This window comes from Moschus berezovskii, chromosome 19 (assembly GCF_049115385.1).
Source record: "Moschus berezovskii isolate FMDL1 chromosome 19, NW_MosBer_1.0, whole genome shotgun sequence".
Lineage (NCBI taxonomy): Eukaryota > Metazoa > Chordata > Mammalia > Artiodactyla > Moschidae > Moschus > Moschus berezovskii.
The window spans coordinates 43069483-43095478 of NC_142478.1; the positions used below are offsets into that span (position 1 = coordinate 43069483).

Genomic DNA, 25996 nt, shown 5'->3' on the forward strand with positions numbered 1-25996 from the left:
ACACAAATTTTCTGAAACTCCAACCTACTGTAATTCAGAGAGCTACAAATGACTAAATTGAAAACAAAGTCTTTAGATTCAATTAAGCAAACAAACACTTGATGAAAGATGCAGAATAAAACTACTCAATTAAGAAGTTTTCCTATACTTGAATAATTTCTTTATATGAATATAAACAAATGGTGAATATCATCATATGAACAAATTTGTCAAGTGAGATATGAACTGATTGTTAGACGTTAAAATCCTAAGACCTAGATATTCCAGGAAATTTAGTAGATACACAAGTCACTGGTACACAACACATGTTCTAACTGATAAGTAGCATATATTGGCTTAAAGTAGGAAGACCTCAGTAAGAAAGAATACGTGACAAAGCAAAGCCATGACATGAGGGAAAATATTGTTTATTTCTAATACAAGAACAACAGCTCCAGTCAAAAAGTCTAAAGTCAAATAAACATGCACAATCACACAAACACTGTAATTTTTTCATGTTTCAATATCTGCTTTTTTATAATTAATCTACCAGGAAGTCCTTAACTGAAGATGAAACCAACTTAAATCTTATCACTTAAAAAAAATCTACTTCAGAGATATATAAGATAAATATAACCTAGGAATGATTCTATAACCATTAGAAGAAATAGGACTTGTCTTACATTATTATGAAGGATAATCTTATTAAAAATAGGACTCATTTTTATAAGGCTTATTACATTGGTGCTACATGTTAAAGATATTGTCTTATCACTGACTATAACAAAAAATTAATCCCATAATGTTTTATATTACATTGTATTCAATTTAGATTATATTAATTTTATGAAATATTGTTATTACTTTTGTATACTTGCACTAAGAACTTTAAAATAAGCCTAATCCACTGAAAAATTCAATATATAATTATTAAACAGTGCCCTGATGAATATATTCCCACTGTAGAAAAGGATTACTAACAGAATTTGTGGGAGATACTTCTTTTATAACCGATGAGTGAAAGTCACTCAGTCGTGTCCGACTCTTTGAGACTCTGTATAGCCTCTGGAACTCTCCAAGTCAGAATACTGGAGTGGGTAGCTGCTCCCTTCTCCAGAGAATCTTCCCAACCCAGGGATAGAACCCAGGTCTCCCGCATTACAGGCAGATTCTTTAACCAGCTGAGCCATAGGGGAAGCCCAAGAATACTGGAGTGGGTTGCCTATCCCTTTTCCAGCAGATCTTCCTGACCCAGGAATCGAACTGGGGTCTCCTGCATTGCAGGAGGATTCTTTACAAGCTGAGACACCAGGGAAGCCTGGAAGCTATGACCAATGGGTTCTTGTTATTTCAAAATTTTTTCATTGATCAAGACTTTGTAAGTTTCATGTTACATTGTGTTTGAATCCTAATTCAAATTAGTATGAAGTAAAGCCACATTTTGGGAGTTAAGTAGGAGTAGGGGTGGGAAGTCAATAAGAACCTCAAAGTGTGGAGAGCATCTAATTATGCAACCAGCCCAGGAAGGCTGCAAAGGTAGGAACCATCAGTTGGTACACATAAACTCCACACTGTAAACAGGACAAGCTTTCTTTAGTCTTCAGTCTAATATCTCTGTATAATATACATGTTTTAATAAAATAAAACATAAGAATGCATTTAAGAACCTGTGGGCTTCCCTGGTGGTCCAGTGATTAAGAATCTGCCTGCCAATGTAGGGGACATGGGTTCGATCCCTGATCCAGAAAGACCTTCATGCCATGGGGCAACTAAGCCCTTGAGCCGCAACTACCGCAGCCTGTGGGGCCCAGAGTCCAAGCACCACACCAAAGAGCAGCCCCTGCTCCCTGCAACTAGAGAAAGCCCATGCAGCAACGAAGACCGAGCGCAATCATAGACAAATAAATCCTAAAAAATAAAAAGAAGCTGTAATATCTATCCATCTAATTCAAAGATCATGATGTCTTAATATTTTCATACACCAATAATAAAAACTATGGACTTGCGTGGCAATGATATGTCCACGTGGGTGCATCCATTGTCAAAAATAAACAGTGCATTCAGAAAGACAGCCTATACTAACATGCACATAAGAAGAACCCTGAACCCCATGATCAAACAGACAGATCAACAGTCCCTGCCTTTTAGGGGCTTCCCAGGAAATGGGAACCCACTCCGGTATTCTTGCCTGGGGAATTTCACGGACAGAGGAGTCTGGTGGGCTACAGTCCATAGGGTCGCAAAGAGTAGGACATGGCTGAGCGTGCACTCATATTGGCCTTTTAAGTCCTTCTTTCCACTTCTCCTCTCCATTTTTATTAAGGAACTCAGATTTTCTTACCCACCCAACTTCTAAAATAAATTACCCATGACTGCAGAAAGAGTCTGTAATTAGGGGTAAAATAAACAGGTTTCCCCATCCTGTTCTGAACCTGTTGACAAGGTAAACTTGTCCAAAGTTCCAAATCAGTACAGGAATGACCCCAATTTTCCAGCCTCTGCCAAGAATCTTATCCATGACCTGCCCCTCTACCACCTTCACCCACTAGAAGACTGAAAATTCATGTCGCATCCTATTTTCTGGCATTCTTAAATACAGCTTCAACTCAACTCATCAAAATGTAAGAAAATGCTAATGAAAGCCATCTCCAATCTTGCCTTCTCACTGCATTTTAAAATGCTTATTCTCTGCAAATCTCATACACTTGCCTTGAAAAGGTGACCTGAAAACACTCTACATGGACTATATGAGTATTCGTGTTACTGAAGAAAATTATAATCTGTCAAACTGTTGTAACACATCTAAGTTTAAAAAGTGTACATAAGGTATACATTGTAATTTAGTGCACATTTTCAATTCAATTCCTAATTCTAAATGGGAATTAGACTAACTGTAATTTCTCATATTATCAATGAAAAAGAAGAGGAATAATTACATTTTAAAACAGTATCTTTTAAAATAGTAAAGTTACATACTTTTAGGTATATACCAGACAAAAGCTCAAAACACAGGCGCGATGGAAAAAAGTATATAATTTTATCAAAATTTTATCAAATTTAAAAACTATCATTTTTTAAAGATTTACCACATCACTGAAAAACTAGCAGTGCTTCTAAAACACAGTAAAGCAATCATGTCACCTGTGCCATTTTAATATGCATCTTCTTACAAAGAATGTAAAGTAACAGCCTCATTTTAATTTGAAAAGTTGTACAAATATTTTATGCTTTTAGGTGAGGTTACTATAATAGCCAAAGATACTATACTGACAGTAGCCCTCCTCTGATGTGAATTAAATTATCCATGATCTTTTTCCTGGGCAATAGGAAAACACAACCATAAAAAGTTTTTAGAGAGAAATCAGTCTTTCTTCCCTGACTCCAAATTCCCTGATAACCCCAAATTTGACCCAAAATTTCAAATGAGTAATACTGAAAATGTAAATTAGTTATGTACTGGCATGAAAGAAATGAGCAAACAAATTACTACAGGACTCAATTAAAACATAGAATGAAATAAAAGCATGAAATCTGGTTAAAAATCAAGCACAAATAAGAAAATACAAGTGGATTTTAAATTCTTATTTCCTTTTTGACTAAGCTGTTATTCTGACTAAAATTTTACCAGTGGTCTCCCAAAATGCTCTTACATTGGGATTCCTGAAATTTAAAGCTTTCACCTATAGCCTTTAATATGTAAATGTCTAATGGATTTGCCATAAAACTTTCACACAAAAAGCAATGAAACATCCATGATGTCTTTCGGCCTGTCTTTCTTCATTTCTTTAAGCACAAAGCAGGTTAGTTAAGAATAATGCTCCACTCATTCTTAAAACTATGTAGGCTGCAGTTTTATTCTTTCTTCAAACAAAGTGGGCAATTTATCCCTATGTCTGCACAAATAAAGCAGCCTGTGACATCACTTAAACCACTGATAGTTTCAAAGTTGTAAGAGATTTTACTAAATCAGGGCAAAATACAAAAGAACAAGACCAAGCAAAACACATCAATATTATAAACTTGTTAGTTACAATGCAAACTCACAAATGAACTGAGGTTAGTATTAGGAGACCACACAAATTACAATACCTGAGATTTAGTGCATTCCTTTGAGCCAAAATGAAATGAGTGCCATAGAGGAGGAAAGGAAAAGATGACATTATCAGACATGCTACAGTACATCTGCCAAAATGAAGATCATGTTAAATCAGGTTAAGAATGACCATATAGCATTGACTACATGTATGATGTCCTTATGTTCCTTAGCCATGCACCTGAAATGTACCTGCAACCACTGAGATCATCAGTAATGTAGGACCATGAACCTTTTCAAAAAATTTTTCAACTGGTTTCCTACCCTAGTTCTTTCAAAATGAGTATTTCTGCTCAGAATAAGTAAAGGTGACTTAGGGCTAATGAAGAATAATGATCTTCTTCACTTAATTCTCTATTCCCTGAGGTACCAAAAATTCAAAACAAAATGTTTTTGCTGTTTGTATGTTAAAATTCTGTACTTAGATAAAATAATAATATATGAATAAAATGCAATTTGTATGAAAAGATGGGATTCAATATTTTAAATTATGACTCTGTTGTTGCCCATCTGAATTAACACATGTCACATATATTAGTAAACTGGTACCTGATTCATCACTAAGCAAGTTAAATTTTTCACCGTGGTACTAAATTTTCTGGCCTGTTGACCAGATAAAACATTTTTTTAAACCACTAAAAAAAAAAGTAATCTTGTTAAAAAGTACACATTTTTTTAAAAAATCAGATTAAAAAAAGAGAAGTCATGTACAGGAGGTGAGCAAAGAATTCCATAAAGGGGGAAAATGCGGGGATAGGAGAAATAATTATAAAGTGACCCTCCCAAGTTAAGTGAGAGGAATATATAACTAAAAAATCATACCAATCAGCCTTAATATGAAATTTTTAGTAACTCACATTGCCGCTAAATATCTTAACATAGAATATGATTTGGAAAAATAATTCCAAAGCAGAAAGAGTATTAACAGCATGAGTAGTCTGTACTATTAATGTGTATAATATTTTTAATCCATATTTCCTTATTCCATGATACTACATCAACACTAAAAATACTACCTTCTTTTATAGACAATAGTAACAAAAAACCTTTCATAGGTTTGAAAAAAAAAGAAAATACTAAGTCTCTCCAACAGGCAAACAAAGCTGGCTTTATGATGAGCAAAAGCAACCCTTTCCAAAGGAGCTCAATGAAATGATTCAACTATGAAATTCATGTTAAATTAAAATCGTGCATGGGCAGCAAGAAGAGTAGGCAGATAGCTGGTGGTCAAAACTGCTTAAATATTCAAATACAAAGAGCTCTCAGAAATAGAACACATGAAGTGTGGGTATAAAATACATCACTTCAAGTTACCAGAAAATTAAGTACATAATTTTATGTTTATATACATTTTCCCATATGTTTTACATTCATACTTATTTGCAAAAACAAAGAGGCTAGGTGGAAAAAACAAATGAGAAATTATAAAATAGCTGTGAATTACCTACTTTTATTTTTTCATATTTTCATTTTAAAATTAATTTCAAAAATGAGTACTCATTTAATAGTATTGTAAGTATAGGTAAGCCATCTTTGACCTAATTATGATGTGTAAGAATTCAAGTTATTTTTTTCCTTGAAAATAGAAACCCTCCAACATATTTGCCACAATTTTGTATGGGCCCCCGGACGACATGGACACAAGCACCCAAGCAGAGAGAAAGGAGTCAAAGTCTCCCACGCTGACTACGCTGGGGTCTTGTATAAATCGCTCATTATCTTTGCCTCAGTTTCCTCAAACATAAAAAGTAGCTTATTAACCTAACGTGTATAAAATAAATGACAACTAAGTGGGTGAAACCATTGAAGAGAACCTCTGAACCTATTAGAAATGCTTTAGATCATCTTTACACTGGGAATTTAAAGAAGCAACCTTTCAAATTAAGCTCTCATGTCATCATATTAAGCAATTTAAACAATTTAACTAAACAAACAAAAAAATTCTCAGATAATATTCACACAATGGTATGAAAAGCTACGAGAATAAGCAAATTTTAGCTATCTAACTTTTGAATTAAAAAATAGGTATGATACTAGTCATTGGGAATGGGGAGGAAGATGACAAAATTTTACATTAAGGTAAGAAAAAGTATCCCAGTTACAATTATACATGCTGATCCCAAATCTGATCCTGAGAGCATTTTAAGAAATTAAAAGGCTAAACAATATCTTTTGACAACTTATTTCAAGGTTCCTTTAACTAGTCATATTATGTGTGTTTCCAGAAAAATCTGCACTTTGGACAAGTAATACCACAGAAAGAAATTACTTGTCAAAAATAGAAAATTCACATCTTTTCACAAAACTCCTGGCAAAAAATTATAAAGATAAATACAATTATTATACTTATATAACTTACCGTATGATAGCCTCTAGGCAAAGGTGGTTTGCCCACAGGATAAGGATCCACAGTGTCAATAATAGTTTGTCTTTCCCCTTTCTGGTTGATTTTTCTAAATCTCCTTCGAGACTGTCGGTGAGAAGCTTGACGCTGAAAATATTCTTCATTTTCATCCATATAGTCTACCTGAAATAAAATCCCCCAAAATTTCATTTCCTCAAACACCATGTTCCATATTAAGATTAGACGCAGAATAAAACTTACGGGTAGTCCACATTCATTCATTGTGCAAAGACATTGTAGACAAACTATCTCGACAGACTTCAACTGCTTTTGAGCTTCTCTGGAACTAATTGCTTTTGAGTAACTTTTCTTTATAAGAGAGGCATTTTCAGTTCCACTTAGGACACTATGGGTAACTCCTGAATTTCCTGTAGTTTCAAAGGGAAGGATATTTTCAGTAGTCTTTGTCCTGATTTACTACTGAAAGATCTCACAGGATACATCACCACATACTATGAAAGCAACAGCTCCATTGTCTTAGCTAAAGCACAAAAACTCTCACGGAGTAAATCTGGTTTTTGTCTTTTTAAAAAGAAAAAGAAAAAAAAAAAACAAATCCCTAATGACTCAGACACAACTACTAGCAGAATGACTTTGGTAGATTACTTAAGGGTTTTTCTTCCTACTTTCATTCTATGGATTCAGTTTCTTCTTTTTATAAATAGCATTATTTTCAAAAAACAATTTCCTCATTTTAAACATTTAGAAAGTGATGAATGGACTAACAGAGAAGAAAAGTTACATTTGGCTAACCCTCATCATGCTTACATAAGGAAAATGGGATTGCTCACAGAAAGAAGAAATATACTATATTTAGATTCTCATATGGTTCTCACACTGGCAAACTTGGTAGTTGGTATATGGACAAGTACACAATCCTCAAGAATTCGACAAATCAAAAATCCTTCAGATAAACACAAAATAACAGTAACAGAGACCAGATTCTTGAGGAAATATCTAAAACACATTTTAAGACTCATGGCTGGAGAGTCTAACGTATCTCTCTACACTCTTCCAATCCTAAATCTTTCCTCACCACCATGCCACATTTTTACTTAACAGTAAATTTTGTGAAACTTCACCAAAAGTTTCCACTGGCTTTGTGAGGAAGTTCCCATCTCTAAGGAATTCCTCTACTCCATCGTGGGGGAAAACACCTACCTCTCATCTGAAAACAGATTTATTTACCAAATACTTTATTAAATGTCAATAAAAAACTCCCATCATCATCTATTTTAGGACATCATTTATTGACAAAGTTTCCCCTCCCAGATAGGTGCTGGATGGGAAACATAATGCACTTCAAATCTAGTCTCTAGTGAGTCTCTAGTGAGTGCTCTCTCCAGTTTTATTTTTGTGGTTGATTTTTTAAAGGGGTACATATTCTCCTATCTTTAAATGCTTATATATTAAGAACAAGACAAGCTTTTTTTAAAAAAAAGCATCAATAAAAATAATTATGTTGCTAATATCTCTTTTAACATTATCTTTTTTGCATGTATCTTATCTCAGCATATTTTTTAAAAATCACACGGTTAAAAAGAGAGATTAAATATCTCAACAGAATGTTTAACCAGCATAAAATTCCCCCAGATTTCTTTCAATTAGTTAAAGGAAATTAAGTGATTTCCTTATGTGAATTGTTGCCTGAATATGTATCACTGTGACTCATTTAAAGTACCTCATTCCAGTCAATATTTGGAGATCTAAAACCCTACACTTTCTCCTCAAGTTTCAGTTAAATGGCATTTTCATAGATTTATACAGTTCAAGCACCAAATACTTAGGTGCTTGCCCTGCTTTAAATTTTCTTTTTCACTTAACTGAATCCCATAAATAATGATAATGATTATGAACTCAAACGTAAAAGTTATGAAATAAATATATCTAAAGTTATAAAATATATAATACACTATTATATACAGTTTGTGAAAATGCTTTTATTTCATAACTTTTTTCAGGGGGAAAAAGTCTTCACAGAAGTTTTCTTACCACAATCATTTCAGAAGGCTCTAACACAATGCATTCACAGCCACGCCTAAAGCTTCCTGCAGAACGCTTGCCAAAACTAGAAAGAAAAAAAAGATTTAAGAAATACAAATCGTGAATTTAGGCTAACCCTTCAGATGAATAAAAATAAACAAAACAACTACAAAAAAATGCACAGTGAAGAAAGAGAAACTATCTCAAACCATTATTTACACAGAATGACAAGGAACCATTCAAATTTTTAAATCTCAGACATATTTTTCTGGAAAATTCCAAAATAATCTTTTTGAATTCACAATGTAAGTACTGAAGAATTGCTGTGAATGTGTTTTCTGTTAGCTGTTTTAGTTCACTCCCAGTTATGTGAAGATTTAGAATATCCTAACAGGGGTGGGACCATTGAGGAGTTGCTAACTATCTAGCCATGTAATAACCAAGGGAAAAGACTGGATGCCAAGGGAATTTTACAAATTTAAGGACTGTGGCCTCTAATTCCTTATACACAGTTTTTAGCTATTTATCATTTCACAGACGAAACAACGTAGGAAGGCAAAAGTTCCTAAATAATCGGAGTTGAGACTACTTATCAACTCTATAAAAGTAAGCTTTCCAAATAAAAAGTGTAACAATAGCAAATACAGAGAAACAGGAGACATAAGTCACTGCAGCCTACACTAGTATGATTTTTATCAAACGTAGTTAGAACACATTTCAATTTTATATACTAGAGTTACTAAGAGCTTATAAAAGAATCTTACAAAGTGAATCTCAGATAAAAAGCTGACATACAGAAATAAGTAAAAGGGGCATGGGGGAACAAATCTGATTTAATTCCAAAAATGGGATCCTAAGGAAAGTATGTATATATTTACACAGTCTATGAAACAAGTAGTAGCAACACAATTAAACAGAGAAGGAATTGGCAACCCACTCCAGTATTCTGCTTGGAAAATCTCATGTACTCCACTAGGAGTCTAGGGGGCTACAGTCCATGGAGTCACGAAAGAGTTGGACACAACTTAGCAACTAAACAACAGGCGTGGGAACTGGATAAAGGCAAACCATAACAACATACAAAGTATAAAATGCATATAATCCTCTTCTATAACTTAACTTGCTTAGGTTAAACATTTCTTTCACTTAAAAATGTATTTTTCTAAATTTTCATATCTACTTATTCTAAATCAGCTTAAGGAATGGGTATTCAACTCAGGACTTTCAATTACAAGTGACCTGAGTGGACATGCACTCTTAAAAGCCCTTTTTCTCCTGAAAACTGTACTGGTGACCTCAGACAGGGTACCTTGCCTTATCCATGGAAATATCCACCTAACACTAGCACAGATTCATTCTCTCTGACATAGATATATGCCAACTAGAGCCACGAGGAGTTCTAAGTAGTCATTATTTGTTCTGCCAACATACCACCTACCCCTGCCCATTCACTACAAAAATTCTCTCTTCCTTCCAGTCAACATTTTAGTAACTTTAATTTGGGGGGGGGGGGGCGGGCATAAGGGTAGAATGTATAGCAGGGGCATGTGGGATCTTAGCTCCCAATGATGAGGGATCAAACCTGTGCCCCCTGCAGTGGAAGCACAGAATTTTAACCACTGGACTGCCAGGGAAGTCACAGTAATCATGTTTAATAATCTACCTTTGAGAAAAATATGAGAAAATAACTCTATACCAAAAAACTATTTTATCAAACATTTTCCTCTCAAGTAAATTAGGTATTTGAGTGGCTACTATGAAAATTTCCATAGGAAATTCATAACTTTCATGGTATGAATTGGTAGTACCATGGTGTCATGGTAGTACAGAATGTTTCACGTATTAGAACACAACTTGGGTTAGGGAAAGAAGTTAGGTTTGGGCTTTCCAGGTGGCGCTAGTGGTAAAGAATCGGCCTGCCAATGCAGGAGACTTAAGAGACACAGGTTCAATCCCTGTGTAGAGAAGACCCCCTAGAGGAGGGCTACCCACTCCAGTATTCCTGCCTGGAGAATCCCATGGACAGAGGAACCTGGCAGGCTACAGTCCACAGGGTCGCTCAGAGTCAGAGACAACTAAAGTGAGTTGCTTGCTTGCTCGCTTGAGGAAGAAAACAGGTAAGCCAACATTCTCACTCTATCAGCTTGTGACCTCCAGCAAACCAGCTTGACTATCCTCACAGGCTAAACTACACTCATTTCTAAGGTTATCAGTGAGACTAGGCCATCACTTAAGTCATTTCCTGCTCCAAAATTCTGTTTCTATGGAAATCAAAGAGTCATACTTACCATATTTGAAAAATCCTTTTAAAATATTCACACATACACATTCTCATAAGCATACACATATTAAGGTGCTTTTTTTAAGCTGAAAAATATAGTAAAACTCTATCTTATCCTCTTTGTCATGTTATTTCACATTAAAATGACCTAAAATTGTAAATATTCTTCTCTTAGTTTAACAATTAAACACCACTAAAATTATAAGAAAATCCTCAACACACACAAATTTGCTTCTAGCTTTTGAAACTACTTACTTGCAATTTAATTTTTTTACAATGATGCTTATAATTTAATGATACACTACAAATTAAGAATAATCTCAATGTATTAGTAAAATATGTAGTAGGTTTCAAGCCCATCATTGCCCATTTAAATCCTGTTATAGGACTGGGTAAAAACATATGTTGCATGCTTAAAGTTTATTACTAAATAAAACAACATTAAAATCCAAAGAAAATCATATGACTCTAAGCTTTTTTCCTATTAAATTATAGAACCAGACAAGCGTCACAAAAGTAATGATAGAGTGGTTTTCTTTTTTAAAAACTTCATGTACTAAAAATAAAAATCAAATGTATGTAATACATACAAGGTTCATATGACTAAATAAAAAATAAAAACTGTTAGAACTGGGCTTCCCTGGAGGCTTAGTGGTAAAGAATCTGCCTGCCAAAAAAAAAAAATCAAATGTATGTAATACATACAATGTTCATATGACTAAATAAAAAATAAAAACTGTTAGAACTGGGCTTCCCTGGAGGCTTAGTGGTAAAGAATCTGCCTGCCAAAGCAAGAGACATGGATCTGATCCCTGACCAGGGAAGCTCCCACTTGCCATGGAGTATCTCAATAAGCCCATGCGCCACCATTATGGAGCCTGCGCTCCAGAGCTTAGGAGCTACAACTCCCGAGCCCACGTGCTGCAGCTACTGAAGCCCTCATGCCCTAGAGCCCATGCTCTGCAACAAGAGAAGCCGCCGCAACGAGAAGCCTGCACTCTGTAGAGTGCCCCCACTCTCTGCAACTAGAGAAAGTCTATGCAGCAACAAAGACCCAGGGCAGCCAAAAAGATTAATTATTTTTTTAAAAACTGCTAGAACTGAGTTGCTTATAAATTTTAACAACAAAAGTAGTAACATCCGTTTGAATAAACTACATGGCATTTATTTTATGCCTAATTCTTACACCACCAACTCCCTACTTCAGAATTTAGGCTGTTAATCCTCTTACCAATTAGCTACTAGTTCAACAGAACTTTATGGCTGAGGTGACATTCACATATTTAGTTGCATTAACACTATTACTTTAGGGATGAAAAGTCTGCATCCCCTAATATGTGCTTCAAAAAAACCCACAAAAAAAACATTTCTACACCTTTTACAAAGTGAGCTGTGCTAAAATCTAATGAAACTCTTTCGGAGCCACAAAAGACTCAAGTTCTACTGATTGTCACAATGATGCAAACCATAGGAGAAATAACAGACTCCCATCAGATTAATTCTTTGACTACATTGAGGGGGAAAAGGCAAATGTACAGAGAATACATTCAACCAAGGGAGAATAGATTACATCACTTATCCAAAAATGTGTTGTTTCAAACACAGTCAAGAACCCAAAAGGAAAGAGTGGCCTCAAAAAAGACAAAGCATAAGGAATTCCTTGGCTGCCCAGCGGTTAAGACTCTGGGCTTTCATTACTGAGGGTGCAGGTTAGGTCCCTGGTTGGAGAGCTACAATCCCACAAGCTGAGTAATGTAGGGGAAAAAAAAAAAAGAAGGAGAGAGAGAGACAAGTATAGTTCATGAATGCATTCGCTGGGCTAATGAAAGGCCTTTTGGCTCCACTGCAGAGAGGAGTTACTCTTAGCTTATGATCCAGAAGCTATAAGGTAGGAATGAAATATGTCAGCTACAAATCCATTAAGCCCACAAAATACTTCTGCTTCTACTATCTGATTCTTTGACTCAAAAAAATATGAACAAAAGTAAGTAAACACCATTATTTACTAAGTTTTGATCAAGTTCTATATAAATAAACTTTTAAAAATACGATACTGGAAAACAAGTATAGAGATAAAGAAAAAGAAAAAAAACAGGGTAATTCCCTGGTGGTCCCGTAGTTGGGACTCTTGTATTTTCTGGGCCCTGGTTTGATCCGTGTCAAGGAACTAAGATCCTGCAAGCCGCATGGCACAGCCAAAAAAAAAAAGAAAACCAGATAGAAACAAATAGGAGACAAAAATACTAAGATCAATTCGTTTAAATATTTAGCTGCTTTAGTAGAAAGAAATGGACAGAAATCTTCAGGTTTGCAAATGACAGACATTTAGGTAGTATAGCACACAACAAAGCTGGTAAGAATAAAGTACAAGTCATTTTTATAAAGTTTTATGTGCATGTAAAACAGCAGTAAAGACCCAATCTGCACATGGAAATACTCTATGTGAAAAGTGATCAAATATACACAGTATGTAAGATAAGACCAAACAACAAAGGGTTCTCAGGTTTCAGTTAGAAGTCAAATGAAAACTAGAAGTCTTTCAAGTCATTAGCACAGCAAACTGCATGCATAATAAATAACAAATAATAAACAAAGATACACCTCAAAAGGAAAGACACACTAGGAAAAATAAAACCTGAAAATGACCATACATACCATCATAGAAAACCACATAAATCTACAATAGAGCACTGGGCTAGAAAAGTTTCTAAGGGGAAAACCACAGAGCTGAAAAGTTTCCAACAAAAAATTTAAGGATAACCAAAGGGATTCCTGTAAAACCAGAGGCATAAATTAAAAGAATATTTCATTCAGTCATTAACAGCAGCTGAAAGTTGGTATTATTTAGATTGCTAAAATCATGACTTAAGGAAATTTAGAAATGATACAGATTAAATAAGAACTTAGTTAATTTTAAAAGTACACCTACAATCCCTGGCTTCCCTAGTGGCTCAAATGGCAAAGAATCTTCCTGCAGTGCAGGAGACCTGGGTTCAATCCCTGGGTTGGGAAGATCCCCTGGAGAATGGAACAGCTACCAACTCCAGTCTTTTTGCCTGGAGAAATCCATGGATAGAGGAGCCTGGTGGGCCGCAGTCCATGGGTGTCACAAAGAGTCAGACACAACTGAGTGACTTGCACTTCACTTTACTTCACAATGCCTGAGGGCTTTAAGAAAAGTCAGAAATAGAAAGACTGTTCCAAAGTCATTTGACTAAGATCTCCTCCAAATGTTCCTTGGTGCGACTGTCAGAAATGAAGTTACTCCTATCAAATGCAATCTTTTTTAAGTCTTATAATTAAGGCTTTCTTAAATGAACAATGCAAAGAATCAGAGGAAAACAACAGAATGAGAAAGACTAGCAATAGCTTCAAAAAAATTGGAGATATCAAGGTAACATTTCATGCAAGGATGGGCTCCATAAATGGCAAAAATGGTAAGGACCTAACAGAAGAACAAGAGATTAAAAAGAGGTCGCATGAATACACAGAAGAGCTATACTCAGTTCAGTTCAGTTCAGTTGCTCAGTCGTCTCCGACTCTCCGCGACCCCATGAATCACAGCACGCCAGGCCTCCCTGTCCATCACCAACTCCCAGAGTACACTCAAACTCATGTCCACAGAGTCGGTGATGCCATCCAGCCATCTCATTCTCTGTCATCCCCTTCTCCTCCCGCCCCCAACCTTTCCCAGCATCAGAGTCTTTTCCAGTAAGTCAACTCGTCGCATGAGGTGGCCAAAGTATTGCAGTTTCAGCTTTCACATCGGTCCTTCCAATGAACACCCAGGATTGATCTCCTTTAGAATGGACTGGCTGGATCTCCTTGCAGTATAAGGGACTCTCAAGAGTCTTCTCCAACATCACAGTTCAAAAGCATCGATTCTTCGGCAATCAGCTTTCTTCACAGTCCAACTCTCACATCCATACAAAGGTCTAAATGAGCCAAATAACCACAATAATGTGGTCACTCAACTAGGCGTCGGGCATCCTGGAGTGTGAAGTCAAGTGGGCCTTAGGAAGCAGTACTATGAACACAGCCAGTGGAGGTGACGCACTTCCAACTGAGCTTTTTCAATCCTAAAAGATGCTGCTGGTATAGTGCTGCACCCAACGTGACAGCGGCCACAGGCCTGAAAAAGGTCCGTTTTCATTCCAATTCCAAAGAAGGGCAATGCCAAAGAATGTTCAAACTACCATACAATTGCGCTCATTTCACGTTAGCACGGTTAGGCTCAAAATCCTTCAACTTATCCTTCAGTAGTACGTGAACCAACAACTTCCAGATGTATAAACTGGGTTTAGAAAAGGCAGAGGAACCAGAGATCAAATTGCCAACATTCGCTGGATAATGGCGAAAGCAAGGGAATTCCAGAAAAACATGTACATCTGCTTCATTGACTACACTAAAGCCTTTGACGGTGTAGAAAATTCTTAAAGAGACGGGAGTACCAGACCACCTCACCTGTCCCCTGAGAAACCTGTAGGCAGGTCAAGAAGCAACAGCTAAAACCAGACATGGAACAGTGGACTGATTCAAAATTGGGAAAGGAATACAACAAGGCTGTATAATGTCACCCGGCTTATTTAACTTACATGCAGAGTCCATCATGTGAAATGCCAGGCTGGATGACTCACAAGTTAGAATCAAGATTGCCAGGAGAAATATCAACTACCTCAGATATGCAGATGACACCACCCTAATGACAGAAAGTGAAGAGGAACTAACACGTAGTAAGCCCTTACTGACTTGGGATTTAGAGTCCAGGGGGTGATATAATGGAAAGAGAGCAGCTGTTGTAGCTGAGAATATTGTTCCTCAATACACTCTACTACCAGTTAGCTGTGTGATCTTAGGCAAGTCACTTCATCTCTCTGGGCCTTGGATAAGTATATTAAATAATAATGATATAATATAATAATATAATATAATAATAATAAGTATATTAAATAATAATGAGGAGTGAAAAAGCTGTCTTGAAACTCAACATTCAAAACACTAAGATCATGGCATCTGGTACCATCCCTTCATGGCAAACAGAAGGGGAAAAAGTGGAAACAGTGACAGATTTTGTTTTCTTGGGCTCCAAAACCACTGCAGACAGTGACTGCAGCCATAAAATTAAAAGACACTTGCTCCTTGGAAGAAAAGCTATGACAAACCTAGACAGCACATTAAAAAAGCAGAGACATCACTTTGCTGACAAAAGTCTGTATAGTTAAAGCTATGGATTTTCCAGTAGTCATGTACAGGTGTGAGAGCTGGACCATAAAGAAGGCTGAGCACTGAATAATTGATGCTTTCAAATTGTGGTGCTGGAGAAGACTCTTGAGAGTCCCTTGGACTGCAAGGAGATCAAACCAGACAATCCTAAAGGAAATCAACCCTGAATATTCATTGGAAGGATTGATGCTGAAGCTCCAATACTTTGGCCTCCTGATGCAAAGAGCCGACTCATTAGAAAAGACCCTGATGCTGAGAAAGATTGAAGGAAAAAGAAGGAGGCAATAGAGGATGAGATGGTTAGATACCTTCACCAATTCAATGGACATGACTTTTGAGAAAACTCTGGGAGATAGTGGAGGACAGAGGAGCCTGGTATGCTGCAGTCTATGGGGTTGCAAAGAGCTGGACATGACTTAGGAACTGAACAACAAAGAGACTACACAAAGTGGCCTACAAATTCAATGGAATCCCCACCAAAATCCTCCCCAAAATATTTTTTTGCAGAAATAGAAAAAGCAATCTTTACATTCATATAAAAATTGCAAGAGGCCCTAATTAGCCAAAACAGTCTTAAAAAGCAACAAAGTCAGAGAAAGTATGCTTTTGATTTCAAAACTTCCTACAAAGCTGCAATTAAACTACTGGCTTAAGTAGTACACCAAAACAAAGAAGCTGGACCCCTACGTCTCAGGACATACAAAATTAAACTGAAAATGGAGCACTGACTAAGTAAGAATGCCAAAAACCATAAAACTCTAACGGAAAAAAAAAAAAAACAGGGATGAGTCTTCATTACCTTGGATTTGACAATGGACTCAGATATGACATCAAAAGCATCAGCAGCAAAAGGAAAATTAAATAAATTGAACTTCATCGAAATTAAAAACTTTGGTGCAAAGGACATTATCAAGAAATGGATAAGAGAATCTACAAAATAGGAGAAAATATTTGTAAAGCATATATCTGAGAAGGGTTTAAGATCCAGAGTAAATAATTCCTACAACTCAGCAAGAAAAAGACAACCCAATTAAAAAAATACGCAAAGGACTTGAATAGACTTTTCTCCAAATGACTGACAAGCACATGAAAAGTTGCTCAACACCCTTAGTTATCAAAAAAAGTAAATCAAAAACACAAGAAGCTACTCACCAAGTTGCCCACTCTCCCCCAGAATGTAGTGTCCTGCTGCTGCTAAGTCACTTCAGTCGTGTCCGACTTTGTGTGACCCCATAGACAGAAGCCCACCAGGCTCCCCCGTCCCTGAGATTAGTAAATCCTGGCTATGATTTCTACAGAAAAATAAATAAATAAAAACACAAAACGGGCTTCCCCAGTGGTCTAGCAGTTAAGAATACACCTGCCAATGCAGGGGACACAGGTTCAATCCCTGATCTGGGAAGATTCAACATGCCTCAAGCAACAAAGCTACTGAAGCCCATGAACCTAGAGCCCATGCTCAGCAACAAGAGAAATCACTGCAATGAGAAGCCAGAACACCAAAGAGTAGCTCCCGCTCGCAGCAGCTAGACAAAGCCCTAGCGCAGCAACAAACCCAGACAGACAAAAACAAACAAATCCTAAACACACACACACACACCCCCACACACACACACACACAAAACAAAAACTCACAGTGAGATACCATTTCCTATCTGATACTACATGTGAATGAGATACTCGAATGGCTATAATAATAAAAAAAAATAGCAAGTGTTGAAGAGAAACTGGAACTTTCGTGGAAATGTAAAACGGTGCCATAATTGTGAAAAATAGTTTGGTAGTTCCTCCAAAAGTTACACATAGATTTAACAGAAGACCCAGGAATTCCACTCCTGGATAAACATCCAAAAATATTAAACATATGGACCCAAACATTTGTACAACAGTTTTCACTGCGGCACTCTTTGCAATAACAAAAGGTGAAAAACACAAGTGTCCAACAATAGATGAGTGGATAAACAAAATGTGATATATACGGACAGTGGAGTGTTATTCAGCTATAAAAAGGACTAAAGAGCTTGTAAGTGTTACAACATGGATAAGCCTTGAAAGCATTATGCTAAGTGCCACAGCCAGTCACAAATTGACAAATAATGCATAAGATTCCACCTACATGAGATATCTAGAATAGGCAAATTCATAAAGACAGAAAGTAAACTTGAGGTTTCCAGGCGTTAGGGGAATGCCTAATAGTTACAAAGTTTCTGTTTGGAGCCATGGAACATAAGTTTTGGAGACAAGCAGTGGTAATTAATTGCACAATAGTGTGATTGTAACACTACTGAAATGATTAAAATGACATATTTTATGTGATACACATGAGCATATCCACAATTTCTTTAAAAATGCATTATCAGAGAAACTTATCAAGACTTTTGTTTGTTTTAAAGGTTTTGAGTTTTTTTGGCAAAATTCAGGACTTCAATAAAAAAAAGTAGTAACTCCACTTTGCCCAAAAAAGAACCCATGGTAGGGGCAAAGGAAGTTAAGTTTGATGACTGAACTCAGTTCAGTTCAGTCGCTCAGTCGTGTCCGCCTCTCCGCGACCCCATGAATCACAGCACGCCAGGCCTCCCTGTCCATCACCAACTCCCGGAGTTCACTCAAACTCATGTCCACAGAGTCGGTGATGCCATCCAGCCATCTCATTCTCGGTCGTCCCCTTCTCCTCCCGCCCCCAACCTTTCCCAGCATCAGGAACTACACCACTGATTAACTTGGAATCAATCTCTTTTCTATACTAAGTCCACAATGAAGTGACTAGAGGTATGGGTGAAAGAACAAGGAAGATATGAAGACATGGTAAACAAAGGTTAATAAAATATTTGAAATCTTTTTTCTTTTTTTTTACTTCAGATCTTTCCGCCCCCAAACCTCCCTCCCCATCCCATCCCTCTGGGTCATCCCAGTGCACCAGACCTAAGCACCCTGTCTTATGCACTGAACCTGGACTGGCAATCCATTTCATATATGATAATATACATGTTTCAATGCCATTCTCCCAAATCATCCCTCCCTCACCCTCTCCCACAGAGACCAAAAGATTGTTCTATACACCTGTGTCTCTTTTGCTGTCTCGCATATAGGGTTATCGCTACCATCTTTCTAAAATCCATATATTTGCGTTAGTATACTGTATTGGTGTTTTCCTTTCTGGCTTACTTTACTCTGAATAATAGGCTCCAGTTTCATCCACCTCATTAGAACTGATTCAAATGTATTCTTTTTAATTGCTGAGTAATACTCCATTGTGTAAATGTACCACAGCTTTCTTATCCATTCGTCTGCAGATGGACATCTAGGTTGCTTCCATGTCCTTGCTATTATAAACAGTGCTGCGATGAACATTGGAGTACATGTGTCTCTTTCAAGTCTGGTCTCCTCGGTGTGTATGCCCAGGAGTGGGATTGCTGGGTCATATGGCAGTTCTATTTCCAGTTTTTTAAGGAATCTCCACACTGTTCTCCATAGTGGCTGTACAAGTTTGAATTCCCACCAATAGTGTAAGAGGGTTGGTTCCCTTTTCTCCACACCCTCTCCAGCATTTATTATTTGTAGACTTTTGGATAGCAGCCATTCTGACTGGCATGAAATGGTACCTCATTGTGGTTTTGATTTGCGTTTCTCTGATAATGAGTGATGTTGAGCATCTTTTCATGTGTTTGTTAGCCATCTGTATGTCTTCTTTGGAGAAATGCCTGTTTAGTTCTTTGGCCCATGTTTTGACTGGGTCGTTTACTGTTCTGGAATTGAGCTGCAGGAGTTGCTTGTATATTTTTGAGATTAATTCTTTGTCAGTTGCTTCGTTTGCTATTATTTTCTCCCATTCTGAAGGTGGTCTTTTCACCTTGCTTATAGTTTTTATTTTATATTGGAGTGTAGTTGATTAACAATATTGTGTTAGTTTCAGGTGTGCAGCCAAACGTTTCAGTTATACTTATACATTTATCTACTCTTTTTCAAATTCTTTTCTCATTTAGGTTATTACAAACTACTAAGGGTTCCCTGTGCTACACAGTAGGTTTGTGTTGTTTATCCATTTAATATATGTGCTCGGTCGCTCAGTCGTGTCTGACTCTTTGTGATCCCATGGACTGTAGCTCGCCAGGCTCCTCTGTCCATGGAATTTTCCAGGCAAGAATACTGGAATGGTTGTCACTTCCTACTCCAGGGGATCTTTCCAGCTCAGGGAACAAACTCTTATCTCTGTGTCTTCTGCACTGCAGGCAGACTTTACCAGCAGCATACCTGGGAAGTCCAATTTTACATGTAATAGTGTGTATATATTCACCCCCAAATTCCCAATTTATCTTCCATCCTTCATCCCTGGTAACCTGAAGTCAGTTCTAAAGAGTCAATTATACCGACATTTTCTTCTCACCCAGCATTATTCCATTTTTATTTTATTCCTGGTCATAAATTAGAGGGCCTCCCCATCGTGCCAGCCCAGTCTTCATATATAAATGGAGAAAGTGGGAGAAAGAGAAAGATGCTCACTCGTGCACAATTTTGCTTCCTATTTGTCTTTCAAAAACTTACTGGACATAAACTACATAATCAATATTGTTTAGTTGCTAAGTCATGTTCAACTCTTTGCAGTCCCATAGACTGCAGCACGCCAGGCTTCCCTGTCTTTCACTGTCTCCCAGAGCTTGCTCAAACTCATAAACGATGCAATCAACACAGAGGTTACAAGAAACTCACTAAATGTCACCCCTATTCTTAGTTTATATTCTATGGAAGATGAGTACACAAGAGGTCGGTGATAACAGGCAGAACAGCAAACTATGAGTTTTATAAAAAGAATGTCATATTTGCTGACTACAATGCATCTCAAAAACAAAATGGATTTCTTGAATGTCAGAGCTGAGAAAAAAACTTAGAAAATCACATAGTACAGGGTCTCCTGGCCTTTTTTTCCCCTTCACACATGAAGGTATGCCAGAATCCAAAGTGCTACATCAAAGGCCCTCAAACATTTCGATTTAGAAAAAGGGCCCCAAGGAGTTTCAATATGTATGACCCACCATCCCACTCTGCTCATGAGAAATGTTCAATTTTCATTCCATAAGTGGGAAAACAAAGCCAAGCTACCTCAGAATAGGTTAAAAGAGACGCCCCAAATCACCATCAGGCTTCATGGCACTGTGATTCCACAATGACCTCGCCCTTTCTCTCACTTTCTTCAACAGCCCTTTTCCACCCTCAATAATATAAAAACTGTGGTCCTTGCTAAGCTTGACATGTATGAGCAATAATTCCCAGACATCCTCAGGAATACTACTACAGGGCATCACGTTTACCTGTAAAGCATAAATGCAACAACAAGCGGGAACAGAGCTCTGTGGAAAGGTGGATTCTCAGAGGTTGGCTCACTCACGGGCTACTTGAGTGAAAAAGACAAATCAGCTTTTGCAATTCAGAAAGCAATTCGAATTTAGCAAAATTACAAATGACCATCAAGTGTTTGAGGGTTACCCTGGGAGAGTCAAAGGTTTGAAAGTCAAATCTATAAAAACCAAGCCTCCTCAGGCAGCTGCTGCCAGAAATTCAAGGACTAGCACATCTGCTTCTTTGAAATGGCACTCATAATATGACGTTCCAAGATAAACAAAGATATTTTTAAAATTTAAGCTCCTTAATTTTTAAAGTGACATAGCTTTTTTTAAACTCTAACTTTAAATTCTTTAAAAAAAACTGTCTTCTGGCAACTTCAGCCTTTCTACATACACATGCATTTGTGTATGAGACACAAATATTTATATAACTGTCTTTCAAAAAAAGATGTAGTTAACAGTTATCAATAAGACTTGGTCTGAATAGTTAAAAACCTGTTAGCTCTTTCTACACTTGATGCCAGCCTTTCACAAAAGTCCAGAAAGTTAGAAAGAGATAAGGAGAAACAGAAGTGGGGCATTTGTGTTATAAGAACACCATTAGGCTTCTGATTCTACACAGTATGAACATTTAATTACTATAGTCTCTAAATCCTTCTAAATTGTTCTGTCAAAGTGCAGCATATAGCCTGGTTTTCAACTATTAATCTCAATGTAATTTCAGAACATCCTGATAATCTTAGACTAAACCACCAAAGATGACAAGCAGAAGTGATGCAGACTCATTTTAGGTCAACCTATTGGTTCTCTATGATATTTTTTAAGTTAAACTCACAGAAAATGTTTAATGGAAAGATTACCTGCAGCATAACAAATACAAGATACCTAAATGTTCACGGTCCTCAGTAAAACAAATTGAAGAATGGTTGTTCCAAAAACAGTTTGTTTAACAATCCAGATTTTCATTCCCATTAAGCTTTTTTCCCCTTACAGAACTAAAAATTAAAATATATTCAGACAAAAAATTTACTAAATGTAATCTCCTATATAATGTAAAATAGAAAAAAAAATGTTAATAGTCTGATAAACTTTCAAGTCCAAGGTTCATGACAAGACAGCACCAGTTGTCTGAAGGTATCAAATCTTACCTAGTTATCATAGATACCCACAAGCCGTGATTCACCGGACAGGGTTCCGCGGGCTCTTTCTGAGGTCAGGCCACCTTGCTCTGCACTTCTGTGACCACATTTTCCCATCCAAGTTGAGTCCTGAGTGCTTCTACCACTGTGTGTGTGTCTACGAAAGGCGGTAGGTGGCTGAGCACAGAAGCCTCTTCTGTCAGTGTCCCTAAACTTGCCCTTTGTATACAAGGGCCCCCGCATTCCTGCTGTGCGTCAGAACTGCCCAGTGGAATGCAACTCCTCAGTACTGGAATGTAAACTTTTTCATGTCAGGCTACATCCACACAGCCATCAAACTGCGCCTACACTGGTGGGCAGTATTAATTTACAGAATGTTTGAAAATGTGATTCTCCGATACCAATTCTTCATATCTTCATTTCTAAAATATGAAGACAGTTGCTAAAATGTTCTTTCCTCCTTAAAAATCTAAGTAAATGACTGGCCTGATGCTCCTAAACCAAAATCAATAATATCTATGTAGGACTTACCAAAAATACTCACATGAAAAACTGTCTTTAGATAGCAGAACAGCAATAAACAGTTAAGAAAAAGAAAAATCTCACAAGTAACTGCTGATGCAATCAATTCCATTCTCAAAAATCAGTAGACTCTACAGGAATACATTTTAACAGAAGAGCAAAATGGTTTGAAAGGCATCACTTAATATTTTAAAAAATATTTTGTCCTCACTCATTAGTTTAACAAACAAGCCAAAAAAAAAAAAAAAAAGTAACAGCTATTTATACTAAAAACATACACACACCAAGTACACACTAAATTTATGTGTGTCTAAATTACAAACAGTTCTTAAAGTGTGGCCTGGAACAGGCTATTTCAGAAGTAACTGTTTGGGAAAATGAAACAGGCAGTTTCTTTGGAGGCTCATTTAGAAGTATTCTAATAACCATCACCCTGCACAGATGAACAGAAGTTTGCTCCTCTACAAAGCGAATCTCCACATTTAACCTTCGCTTATAAAAACAGAGCGCAATAAAAATAAAAAAAAACTGTTAGGGGAAGGCCTCAGAGCTACGTTTTATGTTTTCCCCGCTCTGTAGCCCGTGGTCTATTTAACTATAGAAGAACTAAACATCTTCTACTTACGCTATGAACATTTTGATCCCTTAAAGTAAAATCTAACCTGCACTGTCTTCAGTATCTCTGAAGCACCAGCGCTGCCTCCTGCTAGAGGAGCCGGGTCTCTGCGGCCACCAGCTCGCCCCATCGCCCCTGTGTTTTCTCTCCCTGGGTGCACCGGGCTGCAGCCTGTGTGGGGAGCCAGCATTCCTCTCGGCGGCCAATTTCCTGCTTCAGTGACCCACCCACCCCTCCTGGCTGCGGTTCAGAGTTACGCATGCTGTGCAAGCGGGCACTGTTTCCGCATACCAGCCTCATGACCACAGCAGCTGCCTGACAGTCACTCCTTATCAATTTCTATTAATTCATTATCCACTGTTGTAAGTCAAGGGCAAGTAGGGAAATCTGCAGTGTCTGTTCTCCTCTGAGTCTTCAAGGTCAAATGCTTAGATGGGCCGAGCAGGGAGGTTTTGTCACTGACATTTACCCAACCTGTACCACACACACTACTCTCAACCACCAAAGGGATGCTGGATTGTACACCTGGCTGGAACAATTATCCTGGAAAAGATGAGCATAAATCTACATCCAAACAACGTGGGAAAAGTTGAAAGAGGCTGTTTTTGCCCTTATTTTTCCCTTTTGGAGAAAAAAGGCGGCTCTTACCTCGCTTTATGGGGGTGAAGAGAGCAAGCGGCTTTTGTCTCCTGCCACAATCTACCCAGCAAAGGACTGAAGAGAGATGCTGATTACACTTTAGTGGGGTCTGTGTCCTCGTGACCAGCTGCTGGAGGACAGCTCAGCTAAACCGATCTGCTGCTATCGGTCCACCCAGTGCCATCAGTGGCACGAACGGGTCTCTGCTGATCACAGGGCTTTGCGCACAGATGGCAGCTGATCAGTTTGTATAAAAGTTATGGTCCATACAGCTCTCCCTTCAGCTTCTGGATGCACGCCTTATCCAAAATGCCTTTGTCACAGGGTGCTCCCTGTTTCACTGCGCAAAGCTCGCCATGGAGAAGTTGAAGAGGCAAGGAAGCTCTCAGCTCTGAAGTCTTATTTTACAATGGCTTGACTTAAAATTCATTACAAGTAAAATAAATAAATAAGAAGAAACCGAGGACTTCCTTGGCAGTCCAAGGGTTAAAACTCTGTGCTTTCACTGCAGGAGGCACAGGTTAAATCCATAGTCGGGAAATAGAACCACACATGCCACACTGCGTGGCCTATTATATAAATTTTTTTTTTAATTTTGAAAAAGAAATAGCTTAACAGACCTATGTAACTTGCTAATGACAAAAACAAATGATGAATTCAAATGAATGGTTCAGATTGATCCTAACCAATAAGAACCTGAATTGATCTCAAGAATCAAACATCTCAAGTAACTGCAACAAAACATCTGATATTCTTTTAAGGCTCATATATGGCTCATATGGCACCAAAACTCAACCCCAGCCTCCCCCAAATCTGGCACATATCATAAAATATGCTGAAACAGCACACGTCTTTGTAAGATAGGACCTCAACAACAATTCGGGTCCCTTGAATAGTACTGCGGTCATGAAACTCTTGGATGTTAAAAGAACACTTTTCCAAGAAAGGAAAAGCATATATTGACACATATGAGTAGTTTCTCACAAAAATATCAAGTAATAAAATGTCAATTTTTTGAATTCATATGAACGAAATGTGAACATTTCTCACAAACCATACTTATCCTGTTTTTCCTTGTTTTATAAATAATTATTCCTTCTAATTCTACCAACAGTAACCCTGGCAATACTGTTTAACCTATTTCAAATCTGCTCTGATAGAATGAAGTAGTTAAAAACTTATCACGTATCATCAAAAAATAAAATACTTAGGAATATATTTAATGAAGGCTGTGCATGACCTGTACACTAAAAACACAAAAGGATCCTTAACCCTACAAAGAAAAATAGTAAAAGACCTAAGTCAATTCTGAGCTATACTATGTTCATAGTTTGGAAGGCTCAATATTAAGATAGCAAACCCTCCCAAACTGATCCACAGATCCAACACAATTCTAATCAAACCCTAACATTGACAAGCTGATTTTAGAATTCATATGGAAGAGAAAAGGCATAGAAGAGTTAAATAATTTTAATACAGAAAAAGGTGAGGGATTTACACCACATGGTTTTTACTATAAAACCACAGGGTATTGGTATAAGAACTGACATGTAGATCAATAGAACAAAAGAGAGTCCAGAAATAGACCTGAAACAAATACAGTCTAAGTAAAGTGTGAAGAGTCCCTCAGCTGTGTTCAACTCTTTGAGACCCCATGAACTATAGAGTCCATGGAATGCTCCAGGCCAGAATATTGGTGTAGGTAGCCTTTCCCTTCTCCAGGGAATCTTCCCAACCCAGGGATCAAACCCAGGTCCCTGGCATTGCATGCAGATTCT

The 25996-nt window shown here is 37.4% G+C and overlaps 1 protein-coding gene across 10 annotated transcripts in view; it reads right to left on the reverse strand.

Moving 5' to 3' along the window:
• RAPGEF2 (Rap guanine nucleotide exchange factor 2) overlaps window positions 1-25996 on the reverse strand; it is a 265728-nt gene that overhangs the window by 110594 nt on the left and 129138 nt on the right. For 7 of the 10 annotated variants that reach the window (XM_088828045.1, XM_055405062.2, XM_088828046.1 and 4 more), the window contains exons 5-7: window positions 8469-8544; window positions 6432-6599; window positions 4069-4086 (exon numbers count right to left, since the gene is read on the reverse strand). In XM_088828045.1, the coding sequence (XP_088684171.1) occupies window positions 4069-4086; window positions 6432-6599; window positions 8469-8544 (262 nt within the window). Of the gene's footprint in view, window positions 1-4068; window positions 4087-6431; window positions 6600-8468; window positions 8545-22450; window positions 24749-25996 lie in introns of those variants that run through there. The other 3 variants (XM_055405066.2, XM_055405065.2, XM_055405068.2) reach the window with 2 other exon arrangements.